This window comes from Hyla sarda, chromosome 3 (genome assembly GCF_029499605.1).
Source record: "Hyla sarda isolate aHylSar1 chromosome 3, aHylSar1.hap1, whole genome shotgun sequence".
In the NCBI taxonomy this organism is placed as follows: domain Eukaryota; kingdom Metazoa; phylum Chordata; class Amphibia; order Anura; family Hylidae; genus Hyla; species Hyla sarda.
In genome coordinates, this window is record NC_079191.1 from 184,285,231 (window position 1) to 184,298,759 (window position 13,529).

General features: G+C 41.2%; 1 protein-coding gene across 3 annotated transcripts in view; it reads right to left on the minus strand.

Annotated features, from left to right (window-relative positions):
• CSMD1 (CUB and Sushi multiple domains 1) overlaps window positions 1–13,529 on the minus strand; it is a 1,887,231-nt gene that overhangs the window by 131,456 nt on the left and 1,742,246 nt on the right. For all 3 annotated transcript variants that reach the window (XM_056565713.1, XM_056565712.1, XM_056565715.1), the window contains exon 53: window positions 12,513–12,686. In XM_056565713.1, coding sequence (XP_056421688.1) covers window positions 12,513–12,686 — 174 coding nt within the window. The remainder of the gene's footprint in view (window positions 1–12,512; window positions 12,687–13,529) is intronic.

Here is a 13,529-nt window from a genome sequence, read left to right on the forward strand (position 1 = left end):
TACTACGTCCAAGTAGAACCATGGATAAAGGTGCAATACAGGGCGGTCTCTGCAGCTACTCCACGCTGATAAAATCCAAATAAAACCAATTTCTCCAAGCAACAGGGCGGGATGAACAGGAGCGCTGAGACCAGGTACTAGGGTGAAAAGATTTATTTCCCACAATGTGGGAAATAAATCTTTTCACCCTAGTGCCTGGTCTCAGCGCTCCTGTTCATCCCTCCCTGTTGCTTGGAGAAATTGGTTTTATTTGTTTTATTATATGACATACATGCTCAGCCAATTCAATATGCAACAAACATTTTTCTACATACATACCAATTTTTAGCAAAAATCAGATTTATACATTACCCATGTGAACTCTACCAGTGCAGCTGTAACAATAAACTAATCCCAAACCAATGCATTTTCAGATGGAACTGCTTATTTTTGGTTGGAAATGGGTCCTAAGGAACGAATTCTCTGATTTTACTTGTTATGAATTCACCCACATTGCGATTTGCCTAATTTATTAGAATTCTAAGAGGTCTCTTGTCATTATTGAGCTATATTTATCAGAACAGTTTTTTCTTCACAGTGATTAAAAAGTGACATTGATAATAATAGAATCATTAGTATATTAGAGACTGCTCTGCAATGTAAACTCTCTTGGCTGACACAGTTAACTTCCTTACATTTCTCAGATTCTTATTTTAAATCATGCTTGTCTTTTTCTTCTTGACTAACCCAGAAAATAGTGCAATCAGGCAATTGCTTCTACAGTTCCTTTGTGGCTTCGTACAGATGTATATATATTCAATCTGATTCAATCAGATTCAGTGAACTTTACACTCTACTGAAATTATATCGATATGTTACTTGCTTGAATCTTAAATCTGAAAAGAAAACGACGTATAAAATGCACTGCATAATAGTGCAGTAGCAAAAGAGGCACACAAATACTCATCGCAATCCTTTGAAACTGCTGAAGATAAAAGCAGAATCCTGCAGCGTGATACAGTCAGAGATTAAGTGAAGAAAGTGAACAGCACGCAATTGTAAATAAAGTTTTTCTTTTGAAGTTGAACGCAAAGTTCTCTGCAAGACGTTTGGAGAGCACTGACACTCAGGAAAAGTCATATATTGTAAAAATGAAATGTTATTTGTCTGCTTGTTCAGATCCTACTTTATTCTGTATAAAGTTAAAAACATGCTTGAACAGAATTTAAATGCATTATCTTGTAGCATGTATTGTATGATGTTAATATGTGTAAGCTTGCAAAAGTGTGACATATGTAATCACTTGAATTTTTTTATATATGAACATATTGCAAATGATTCAGTACATAAAGAGTCAATGCAGTCTGCTTAGTATGAGCTATGAGAACCTACAAAGAGACCCTTAAAGTCTTCTTGAACACTGCATTTCAAAGGAGCCTTGCTGTTATGTTCTTTTCAATATGGTAGCTGTACAGAAAGTCTCCCATAGTGAATACTGATACCTTGGTATCATATTCTTAAAGGGGTGCTCCAGGGAACTGAACTCGTATTCCCTTTCCACAGGACCCCCACTTGGACCCCCTGCGATTTCCTGTACAGGGCACTGACTACTTACCTGTCCTTGGCATTCTCCACATCCCACCATCCTGGACGAGAGCAAGTAGCAGCCCACTCACCGTGGGCACACTCATGTCACTCCTCAGCTGGTGATTAGCTGGCTGTCACTCTCACTTGCTCTTGCGCGCCAAGGACGTGTGAGTAGCCGAGGCCCCGAACTGCATATTACAGGGGTCCCCACCTTCACACACTTATCACCTATCCTGTGGATACGGGATTAGAGTCTGATGAGTTCAGTTCCCTTGAGAACCCCCTTAAGGGTCACTGTGCACTACATGATAGTGGATGATTGAACTTTAACAAGTTCAACCTTTTAACTTAAAGTGTTGACCCAAAGGAAGGCAAACCCCTATGAAGTATCTACCAATTACCTTATATTAGGGGTAAAAAAAAGTCCTTGCCAAGTTCAGATATGGCAGTCAGAATAAATCAACTCAGTAAGCTAGCAAACTTACAGTTTTATATCCGGCTGCTCTATCTCCGGCTCTCCCATAGAGATACAGGGGGTGAGTCGTGCTGTGGACAGGGGATAAGTGTTCCTGGACCGGAGTACTCCTTTTATCATACTGTGCAATCTGAACTGTGGTTAACAGGCTAAAATCTGTATAAATGTGTGACGTCACGATAAGATCAACAACATAAAAACATGGATCAGAATGTTCCAAAGGATCGTGACATTGCATAAAAAATTTGTTAAAGGGGTACTCCACTGGCCAGTGTTTTGGCTGCATTTGGAAAATTTTGTTCTGAACGCTGGGTGCACACTGGGGGGTTGGCCACGACTCCTCGTGATGTCAGGAAGCCACACACCCTCAAGTCTATGGGAGGGGGCATGGGGGGGCCTCATGCCCCCTCCCATAGACTTGCATAGAGGGGGCATGGCCTGATGTCACGAGAAGGCGTGGCTGACCCCTGCAGCGCGCACACAGCGTTCGGAACTAAATGTTCAGAACTCAGCCAGAACACTGGCCAGTGGAGTACCCCTTTAAAGATATACAGAACAGATTGTTTGTACTATTTACCAAAGGAGAAATTTAAGATGGGCAGCCAATCCATGGTAAGAATAGAGCGTGGAGGCAGAAGTAGTGAGGAAGAGAAGGTAAGGCAGAAGTGGTGAGGACGAGAGAGTAAAATACATCAAATAAGAAATGGACTCTTCAAACCTACAGAGGGATCAAAAGAATTCGCAATATGAGGGATGTGTAAGGAGATCTTGCCATCTGCTAACCAGCAAAAAGGAAAGAAAAAAAATACAAATGTGAAATAACAAAATTATAGATTATTTTAATCTTGGCACCTATTTTGATAGTTCAGACAGTTACGCATGTGTCAATACCAAATATGTTTATTTATGTAATTATTTTTAAATGCTTTTATGGGTAAAATGGGAAAAGGAGAGTTCTAAATTTTTATCAGGAGAGGGAATTTTTTACATTTTGTTTTAAAACTTTTTTACATTTATTTTTCACTTTTTATGTCTCTACAGGGGACTATTTATGGCAATCATTAGATTGCTAATACTGGTCAGTGCTGTGAATAGGCATAGCACTGATCATAGCACTGATCTACTTCTCTGGTCTGCTAGAAGGCAAAGTGGCCAGAGGAAGGTAAGGAGACCTCCTCCGTACATCACACGGATCCTGACTCTGATCAACCATTAAAAGCGCTGCATTGCTGCAGATACCATGGTCAATATTGATCATGGCATCTGAGGGGTAAATATCAACTCAATTGTTGTTGTCTGCCATTACCATCAGGTCTCTGGCTGCTGATAGCTAGAGATAGGCGAATTTTTCAAAAATTCTATTTGGCCTATTGGCCGAATTTTTCGAAAAAATTTGCTTCAAACCGAATATATTCACGGCGAATCACTATTAAAATGGCTATTTCTGGGCTACAGAGAGCCCCCTACACTTACTGCCCCCTATTAGCTTTAACCAGGAAAAAAGGTACAACTGCGGAGTGTGTATATTTTTTTACAGTAATACACCCCAGTATGGTTGCAACAGAAAAAAGTGTACTCTCTCTCTCTGAACTGTCCCTGTCTGCACTATGGTTGCTTGCAGTCTTTGAATGGGGAGTGCTTCCTGTGATGAACTCAATTGGCAGACTATGAAATGACTTCTAAACTCTCCCTGCCTGCCTGCAGTGATGCGAGCTTGAGGTCAGTGGATTTCCCCAGTGCTGATCTGTATTGTAAGTAACACTGATTAGTGACCACACAGTGTCTGCTCTCTCTCTAGCCAGAATGAATGCGGGCTTGAGGTGAATGGATTCGCCTCTGTAAAGATCTTCATTGTCAGTAATGGTGATTAGTACGCTCACACAGTCTCTGCTCTTCAGCAATGGCTTCCGAATATATAGGGCAGTGACATCACAGGGCTGGCTGCTGATAGGCTGTATGTGAGATTACCATAACACTGTGGCTAGCTTTCTGTGAACTTGTATTTCCTGTTTTCAGTTTTCTTGTTTGCCTACAAATCCCATGATACCATTTTCCTCCTTCCCACACATCAGCTACCCCACCCATTGAAACATAAATGAGCTGCAGACCTGTGGTCTTCAATCAGGATGCCTACAGCTGTTGCATTAGTTGCAGATTTCTCTCTCCACCCATTGAAGCAGACAGGCTCCCTGTCATCAGCTGACTAGTGAGTCAGGTCTTGACCGCATTGCAAGCTGGGAAAAATCCGAGACAGCAGTCATTTTGTATACTGTTAAAAATAAATATTGGGGTGAAAATCAAATAAGAATTGTGAGAAAACCGTCACACACAGGTAAAGACACTATATTATGAACTACACTAACTTTACAGCCCCTGTAGCATAGTCAAATAAAAAAAATTCTCGGAATACCCCTTTAAGGTCTTCAGCTATTTCTGAAAAAAAAAAGAAAACTGAGACTATCCACAAGGCTTAGCTTAGGTTCACAGTGTTGTGGAGCTTTACTAATGGAAGCTCCATTAGCAATTCTGTCAAAACGACTGCAGTTTAGCAGAGAAGAAAATAGTGCATGCACTGTTTTTTTTCTCTGGTAAACTACTGGATCCCTGATGGATCGCATTCAAGTCAATGGGATCCTTCGGGACCCAGTGGTAACTTGATGGAGACAGTTGTGCTTCGATCCGTTTTTTCCAAAACAAAAAAAAAAAAAAAAGGCAAACAGACCCAGAATGTGAAAGAACACAACATTAATGTGAACCTAGCTGTACAAAGCAACAGTTTTTCAGTAGGGGTAAGGATGAACTGTTAGAGAAGGTGAGGGGTCTTGTTATAACCATCCCACAGAGGCTTTTTACAGCAAAAAAAATCAGACACTGCATAATTCTAGTTACAGTAAATTCTTCAAAAGCTAGCTTCAGGTTATATCTGTGGCACAATATAATCTCCCCTACTAAAAGGTTTCTCCCAATCAGTACACTATACTGTATGTCAACAGCATGAGGGATCCTCACTTACACGCCCTGGTCCCTGCTGTCCTTACAGTTTTATCTCCCGGCTGTCCAATCCCTAGCTACAGACCTATCCTACCAGAGCCCTTTTCAGCCTTACAGTATCAGCCTAATCCTTGTGGCAACAAATCACAACTGTGAAATTCAGTGTCAATCTCTTGTTCCTAAGTCAAGCAGTGCCCCTTATTTACCAGTGGCCCAACTGTTCATTTTTTTTTTTGCTTTCTCAGCTTTCTCAGTTCATGCTGATCATCATGTCTGGGGAGAAAACTGATTTATTACATCTATATGTCCACCATTTGATATTTCTAGTGCCTTTCACATCCATCATTATCCTTGTCAACATCCTGTACCACAAATCCTAGCAGCATGGAGCACATATCTGGAGCTTCCTCAACAGCATGTTGCTTAAAATGTCAACTGCCAGCCATGTACAAACAGTCACGACCGCACATAAAGCTATAATAACATTAGTCATATATGCATCAAATTCTATTTATAAAATGGAAACATTTCCAAGACTTTTAAAGAGACAGTTCTTATATTTATCAAATGCAAAAAAAGGCTTTCAATCAGAAGAGGGGGAGGTGTAGGGAATTCAAACTTTTATTAGGAAGAGGTTAATTCACTTTTGTTAACTTTTTTTACACTTTTTTTTTGTCCCCATATGGGGCTAAAACATGCAATCTTACGATTGCACACACTGTTCAATGCTCTGCCATAGCATAGCATTGATCAGTGTTATCGGAGATTTGCTGCTCTGGCCTGCCACGGCTGGCCAGAGCCTCAGAGCATCAGTCAGATGGCGAGGAGGCAGGTAAGGGCCCTCCTGCCATCCACTCAGCTGATCGGCACACACAATTTTGCCACGGATGTCCCGAACAGCTTCCCTGAGCTACTGATTGGCTTTACATAACCTAATGTCTTCTGCCCAGTATGTGGAATAGGCTGGGCAGAGGATGCATGATGTCCTGTGCTTCAAGCAGATGGATAGGGGAGAAAGTCATGTGTTCAGAATACAGGCCATTATAAAACCAGGAGCATGGTCATGTGACTTCTGGCTATTGGCAGAATGTACAGTAGTATCTACAAATTTTCTACAAATAATCAAGTTCTTTCTTAAATCACTTGTTAACAATTCTGAAACTTATATTACTCTATGCAATATTGTCCCATAGAGTAACTTTTTATATCGATAAACATGAACATTTCTGGACCCAGGTTTAGGCATAGGCATCTTCCTAAAAACAAATAGCAAGCCTGAGTTTTTAAATGTTTTAGCATAGGCAGCTTGGATAGATATTTGGTGTCTGAATAATCTTCAGCTTTAGTATTAAAGCCTTTAACTTGATGAAATGAAAATATATGACAAGTTTTCTATATAACTTATGAAGAAAGTGACAAACAGTCTAAGAAGTTTGGTAGACCATATCTAGATGGTATGGAGATATACACCAGTATTTTGGTTGTGTTTTTGCAAGGTAAATTAAATTAGGGGCCTAGTCTAAAAGTCTGAGGTTAATTTATTGTCAATTAAGATTCTGACACATTGGGATAAGCTGAAAGGGGTATTCCAGGCATTCAAAATGTTTTAACAGAGTAATCTATTATCAAAAAATAATGTCCCGTTGTGCTGGGGCCTGCATAAAAATAATAAAAACCATACACTCACCTACCTCGCTCCTTGGGAAATGTTCTAGTTTCCCACTAATCTTCTGACTGCTACTTTGAACTCATCTTAAGAGTGATGGCCCTCTCAGCCGATCAACACCTCAGTCAGTGATTGGCTGAGCAGGCCGTCATGCCAAGATGAGTCTGTCTCAGAAGTAGCAGCCAGAGCATTCAGCAGAGGGACTGGAAGGCTTCACAGGAGGACCCTGCGAGTGAGGTAGGTCGGTATGTCTTATTGTCACCTCTTCAAGAGGTGACAGACTATTATGTTTTTTTTCTCAAATTTACATGTACCCTCATTTTTACCAAATTCTATTATATTGTCTATTATTATTATTGCTACCATCTGCCAATAAAAATGATAAAAAAAAAAAGGAAACCATCCTTATGTCCATTCTTCAGGAAGATTCTGCAGACCAAACTGCCATCTGTGGAGAAAGCAATGTCCATGCTGTCCTACTGCTGATTTATCCAGAGATGCCTGCTGCATATTTCTGCTGGCTAAATGTCCGTAGTGTGGACGAAGCATGATGCTTCATCTGATATTCCTTACAGGAAGTGAAAACTCAACCAACCACTGGTTACAGCAACGACTTGCTTCAGTCAATGATTGATTTATAGAGAACATACAACCTCCAAGGAAGCCTCAGGAAGTGCTATTAGACAAAAAAGCTTAATATAGGGCAAAATGCTCTCTTCACACCTCATAAGTGTGTGTGTGTGTGTGTGGGGGGGGGGGGGGGGCTTTCTATACAAGCAGCAGTCTTATCATCATCAGATCTTTCCCCCCCAGTGTTATGTAAGTATAGAGGGAGTAACTTATAAAAAGAAACATATGTTACAAAATTTATTAGTAGGCATCCAATAGTTGTTCATGCAAAACAAACATAAATCAACAATTTTACAGCAATTTCTAGCATAAATCATGGCATATTAATGGCAACACAGGAAAACATGCTCCCTTTCCCTTGCCATTGGTGACTTTTATGAACCCAGCATCCAGCAACCCAGCTGTCACAACTGCAACTTGGACAGGTCACGCAGCTTCCTCCGCCAATCTCAAGCCGTTTGTCCTGTGACAGTGTGTGACTCCGCCTCCTCATCCTCCACCGTATCCTCAGCCTCCACTGCCCAGACAAGTCTCAGTGGCCCTTCAGCATACCATGTGTGCAGGGCACGACGGTGTCACACTGTTCTTCACATGGTTTGCCCTGGCGAAAAGAGTCACACAGGGTAGGAACTGCTAAAAGTAATTCGTAAAGAACTCGGAGCATGGCTTAGTCCACGAATACTTGAAATGAGAAGTATGGTGACTGACAACTGAGAGAACATCTTGCATCCGCTGCAACTGGGAAGGCTGAGCCATGCGCCCTGCATGGCACACGTGTTCGATCTGGTTTTGAAGCAGTTCCTGAAGTGTTCCTCCCATTTGCAAGACTTCTTAACAATGGGAAGGAAACTTTGCATGCACTTCAGCCACTCGTACAGCGCAAAGCACACCCTCCTTGAGCTGCAGCATCAGAACGGTATCCCCCAACTTAGTCTGATTTGTGACGTTGCCACACGTTGGAATTCTACTCTCCATATGTTGGACCGACTGTACGAACAGAAGCCATCACCAATTTCTTGATGATCCAAGTTTACAGGGAGACTCCCCTGTGTAACTTCAATGTGAACCAGTGGCAGCTCATACGTGACACCTGTTGTTTGCTCAGGCACTTTGAGTTGCCAGGATTACGGGATGAACGTTGTCATTCCACTGCTTCATTTCTTACAACACGTGTTAGAAACAATGGCTGGTCAGGTAACTGGAGACGTGGTGCCTACATCTCACGGCCACATGAGCCCTGTGGGGGCCGAACTTGAGGAGGAGGGGCACAGTGGAGCACAGTTTTCTAGTAATCTGACAGAAGAGGAGGAGCAGAAGCAGCCAGAGGAGCTAGAGGGTTATGAGGAAGGCGAGACAGAAGACCCAGACACACCGTGGCAGTATGCAGTGGAGATGGAGGCAGGGAGTCCCTCTGAGTCACTTACACAAATGGCATGATGCATGCTCACATACTTGAGTAATGACAGCCGAATTGTCACCATTCAGCATCGGGATGACTTCTTGATCTCCACCTTATTGGACCTTTGCTACAGTCACAAAATAGGGGCCTTTTTTATACCGAGAGGGAGGACAAACTGACCTACTATAGAGGCCTCCTATGTAGTCAGTTGGCCAATGCCAACGGCACCATCGTCCATCCTTTCGCAGGTCTGAATCGGGGGGCCACCTGCACTCATTTTACACTGCCATGGCTGCTGGGGAGGGGTGGGGTGGCAGGAGCAGTACCATCTCCATCAGCAGCAGCCTGAGTCTACAGTCGCTGATGAGTAGCTTTCTTCACCCGCATAGTGAAGCAACTCATTAGCAGCAGGTACACCTGGAGCAGGACCTGAACAAGCAGGTGGTCGCATACCTTGCCATTTGTGGCCGCAACTAGCAGAGTTTGCACTGGAAAAGCTGTCCTGCCCGGGCAGTAGTGTGCCTTCAGAACGGTTGTTTAGTGGGGCGGGGGCCATAGTCACCCCAAGGAGAACTCGTCTGACGAAAAATGTGGAGAGACTGACCTTTGTGAAGATGAATAAGGCATGGATGAGCCAGGATTTCCAACCACCAATGCCTGATGCATGAGAGTAGATTGACCATGATGCCACATCAACACTTCACAAATATGGATAGTGCCAAACAGACATAAGGTGCTGCTCCCCAGTTGCAAACATTCCTCCGCATCAGACATTTTTTCACCCACCTTTTTTTCACAAACCTTCTTTTCACGTCGCTGGGTACTGGTATTGCCATCCCCCGCACCACTCTGTCACAGGGCCACTTTCAGGACTCCTGGTGCTGCTGCTGCCATCTCCAGGCTGTCTCATTCAGCCACTATATGGTCTCTTCTCATGCTTCAGACAACTCCAGGCTGTTTTATTCAGCCACTATGTGGTCTCCTCATGCTTCAACCACCTCCAGGCTGTGCCATTCATCCAATATATGGTTAACTGATGCTTCAGTCAGCTCCAGTCTGTGTCATTTAGTAACTACGTGGTTTAGTGATGCTGCTGGGGCTAGGACATTACCTATACATGTTTATGGTAGCACTAAGTACCATACATCTTCAATGGAAATTTCACAATTCATCTTTTATTCTTAGAGATTGTGAGGCCCTATTGTCTCCTCATCTGCCACCAACACCAGGCTGTGCCATTCAGACACTATATGGTCTCCCCATGCTGCCACAAACTCCAGGCAGTCATTCAGCAACTATATGGTCTCCTCATACTGATGCCACCTCCAGTCTGTTTCATTCAGCCACTATATGGTCTCTTCTTATGCTTCAGCCAACTCCAGGCTGTACCATTCAGCCACTATATGGTCTTCTCTTACTGATGCCACCTCCAGGCTCTGTCATTGTGCTGCCATGGGACATGTGACTCCTTGTTAGATTTGGTCCTTTGTACCCACATGCCGAGGCCCAGGACACTAATACTTGGGAGTTAAAAGTTCAATTTCAAAACCCTCAATTTCAATTTAAAAATCTTTAATTTAAATTAAAAAATAATAAATTTCAATGGTCTCCTCATACTTCAGCCAACTTCCGGCTGTCTTATTCAGCCAATATTTGGTTTACTGATGCTGCTGGGCCCAGGTCTGGGCCTAAAAATGTTTTATGGTAGCACTAGCTACCCATTAATCTTCAATTTAAATTTCAAAATTTGTCTTTTTTTCTTTGGGATTGTGAAGCCATAGCTTTGCATGGATCAGCGTAATAGGGGCTCGATTGCTCAAGCCTGTAGCTCAGGCTTTGGAGCAATCAAACGCCGATCGGATGCGACGGAGCACGGTAAGGGGGCCTCCACTCACGTCCTAGCTGATCAGGACATGGCGATTTTATCGCGATAGTCCCGATCAGCCCAACTGAGCTGCCGGGAAGCTTTTACTTTCGCTTTAGAAGAGGCGATCAACTTAGATTGCTGCGTCTGATGAGTTAATAGCGTGTGGCACAACGATCGGCACAACTATCATAAGCCGCCGGGACCGAACCAGTTTGACGTGGGGCCACGGCGTGACTCCGTTTTAAATATCGGGACCAGGCGCAGGGCGTACAGGTACGCCCTTCATCCTTAAGAGGTTAATAAAAAGCGATAAAAATGTCCCATCAAAACAAACATGGTACCAATAAAAGCCCTCATATAGCCCCATACACAGTAAAACAAAAAAGTTATAGGGGTCAGAAGATGACAATTTTAAACATACTAATTTTGGTGCATGTAGTTATAATTTTTAAAGTAGTAAAATAAATAAAACCTACATAAATTGGGTATCCCTGTAACCATATGGACCTATAGAATAAAGATAATATGTCATTTATACCGAAAAGTGCACTGCGTAGAAATGGAAGCATAAAAAATTTGAATTTGCAAAATTGTGCTTTTTTTTTCATTTCACGCCATAATTTTTTTTTTTTGTTTCGGTGCAGATTATGTTATAAAATAAGTAATGTAATTACAAAGTACAATTGGTGACACAAAGAACAAGCCCTTATATGGGTCTGTAGGTGCAAAATTGAACGCATTATGATTTTTAGAATATGAGGAGGAAAAAATGAAAGTGCAAAAACAATGATTATTTTGAGTCCTTAAGGTGAAATTGGGCTGAGTCCTTAAGGGGTTAAACCCAGTGGGTCCCGACTGCTATTAGCAGCCAGGACCCAGGGTTAATGGTGGACATCACTGATCAGGTAGATGCTTGGCATTAACCCTTTAGATGCCATGATCAAAGTTGATAGAGATTAGATAACACATATTCAGAAAATTAGATGTTAGAAAATCATTATCTAAACAACAAGAGCATGGACATGTGACTGCATGTAAGATTATCACACGGAGGCATTTCAGCTACAGACAGACATTACTAAATGATAAATCACACTGCATCTAGAGGATTTGCACACAATTTTTTTAAATCCAGAAAACCCTTTTGTGAATAGAAAGTTCTCTAATAAAGTAAATTCTAATTCGGTAACATCTCTTTGTTTTAAATTCATTGGTAGTTTATCTTCCCATAATATGCTCCCAAAAGAGAATCTGGATCCTAGTGTGTGAAACATGATAAAAATGTCTATATGCATTATAAATTATTTGGCAACGCTAATTTAAGATTAATAGTAAAAACTTGCCCAAACTTTGAATCTACTGTTGGTATTTCCTGTCATTCTATATTACAGGTGGCATTTTAAGTATTAATTTGCCTAAAATAATTCAAGTAGTAATTAGAATCAGTAATCAAAGGAAATGTGGTAAATGTTGATTTGAACAGATATATTAATAAATCTCCACCTGGGCATAATGTGAATGTTTCAGAACATTTCACAGCTGATGCAGTAATCCAAGGTAAAAGATGAAATATTGAAAGTAAATTCTGTATTACATAGATTTTTGACATCTAAAAGCTGAGAGCCAATGAAAATATATAAAGGGTTCAAAAGTTTAGATGTTCAGCGTAGGTTACATTTTAATCAAAGGCATTTACCAGGAATAAAAAATGTAAATCATTGAGGCTTAAATAAAAAAAATAACAAGCATTGCAATATACATACTATACCAATAATACTGGAGTCCCCTGCTGCTGGGGGATTTGATGAATTATTACATTATAATTCCTTTAAAATCTTTCTGCCAAGCTTTCATTTTAAAGAATATAACTCCCTGTTTAACTATTTATAGATAAAGTTGAATCGTAAAAGATACTTACGAACACAAACTGGAGTTTGTCCTGACCACTTGTGATCCTGAAGGCATATACGAACAGATGTGCCTACTAGACGAAAGCCAGGATTACACTGATAGACCACAGTGTCTCTGTAGCTGAAGCCATCTCCACTGATGTGCCCATTTACGATTGGATCAGGAGAGTCACAATGACCTGCTGCAGATGAATACAAACATGAAAATTAATGATACTCTGTGAGAAGATTTACTAAGTTAAATGTACAATAATATTGGCTCAATTTGCACCAAAAAAAAAAACTATGTGGGCATCCATTGGTTGTTGTAAGGCTATGTTCACATGTCAGAATGTTTGCATGTAAAATCTCTGTGCGGACATTCTACAGTCTTTGGTCTCATAGATGACAATGCATTCCTTGTGGAGCTTGCAGAAAGAATGAACATCTTTATTCTTTCTGCGGACACCAAAATTTTAATTTCCACGCCAGATCTTTCCAGCGCAGAAATTTTTCTATGTGCACAGGGCAGCAGAATCTTATTTAAATCAGTGGCTCTGCTGCTGTGGAATCTCAATGTGAAATTCCAATGCGGAATTCTGCATGGAAATTCTGACGTGTGAACACAGCCGTAAGGAAGCCTTTGAGTGTACTTCACTTTACTAATGAAAAGCTAAGGTTAGACAAATCTGTAAGCCAACTAGTCTGTGCTGTAAAGAGACAAAAGTGTCCTACATATCTAGCAAGAGGTACCAACTTTTTCATACAGTAGTATACATTTGACCTGCAGTATTTTGGTCCAATTTTGGAATACATTTCTCCTGTCTAAATTTAAGACAGTATTAGTGAATGAATCATTATGTATAAATAATTTTAAAATACATGTAAGGTTATATGGACTATTCTAGAAACACAATTTATCACCTAATGACTAGAAAGATGATAGATGTTTGGTCATGGTTAGCCCACCACTAGGACCGCTACCAATTTAATAAAGTGGTGTTTAAGATTGTGCACTGCCACTCTACGTAGCATCCATCCAAGGA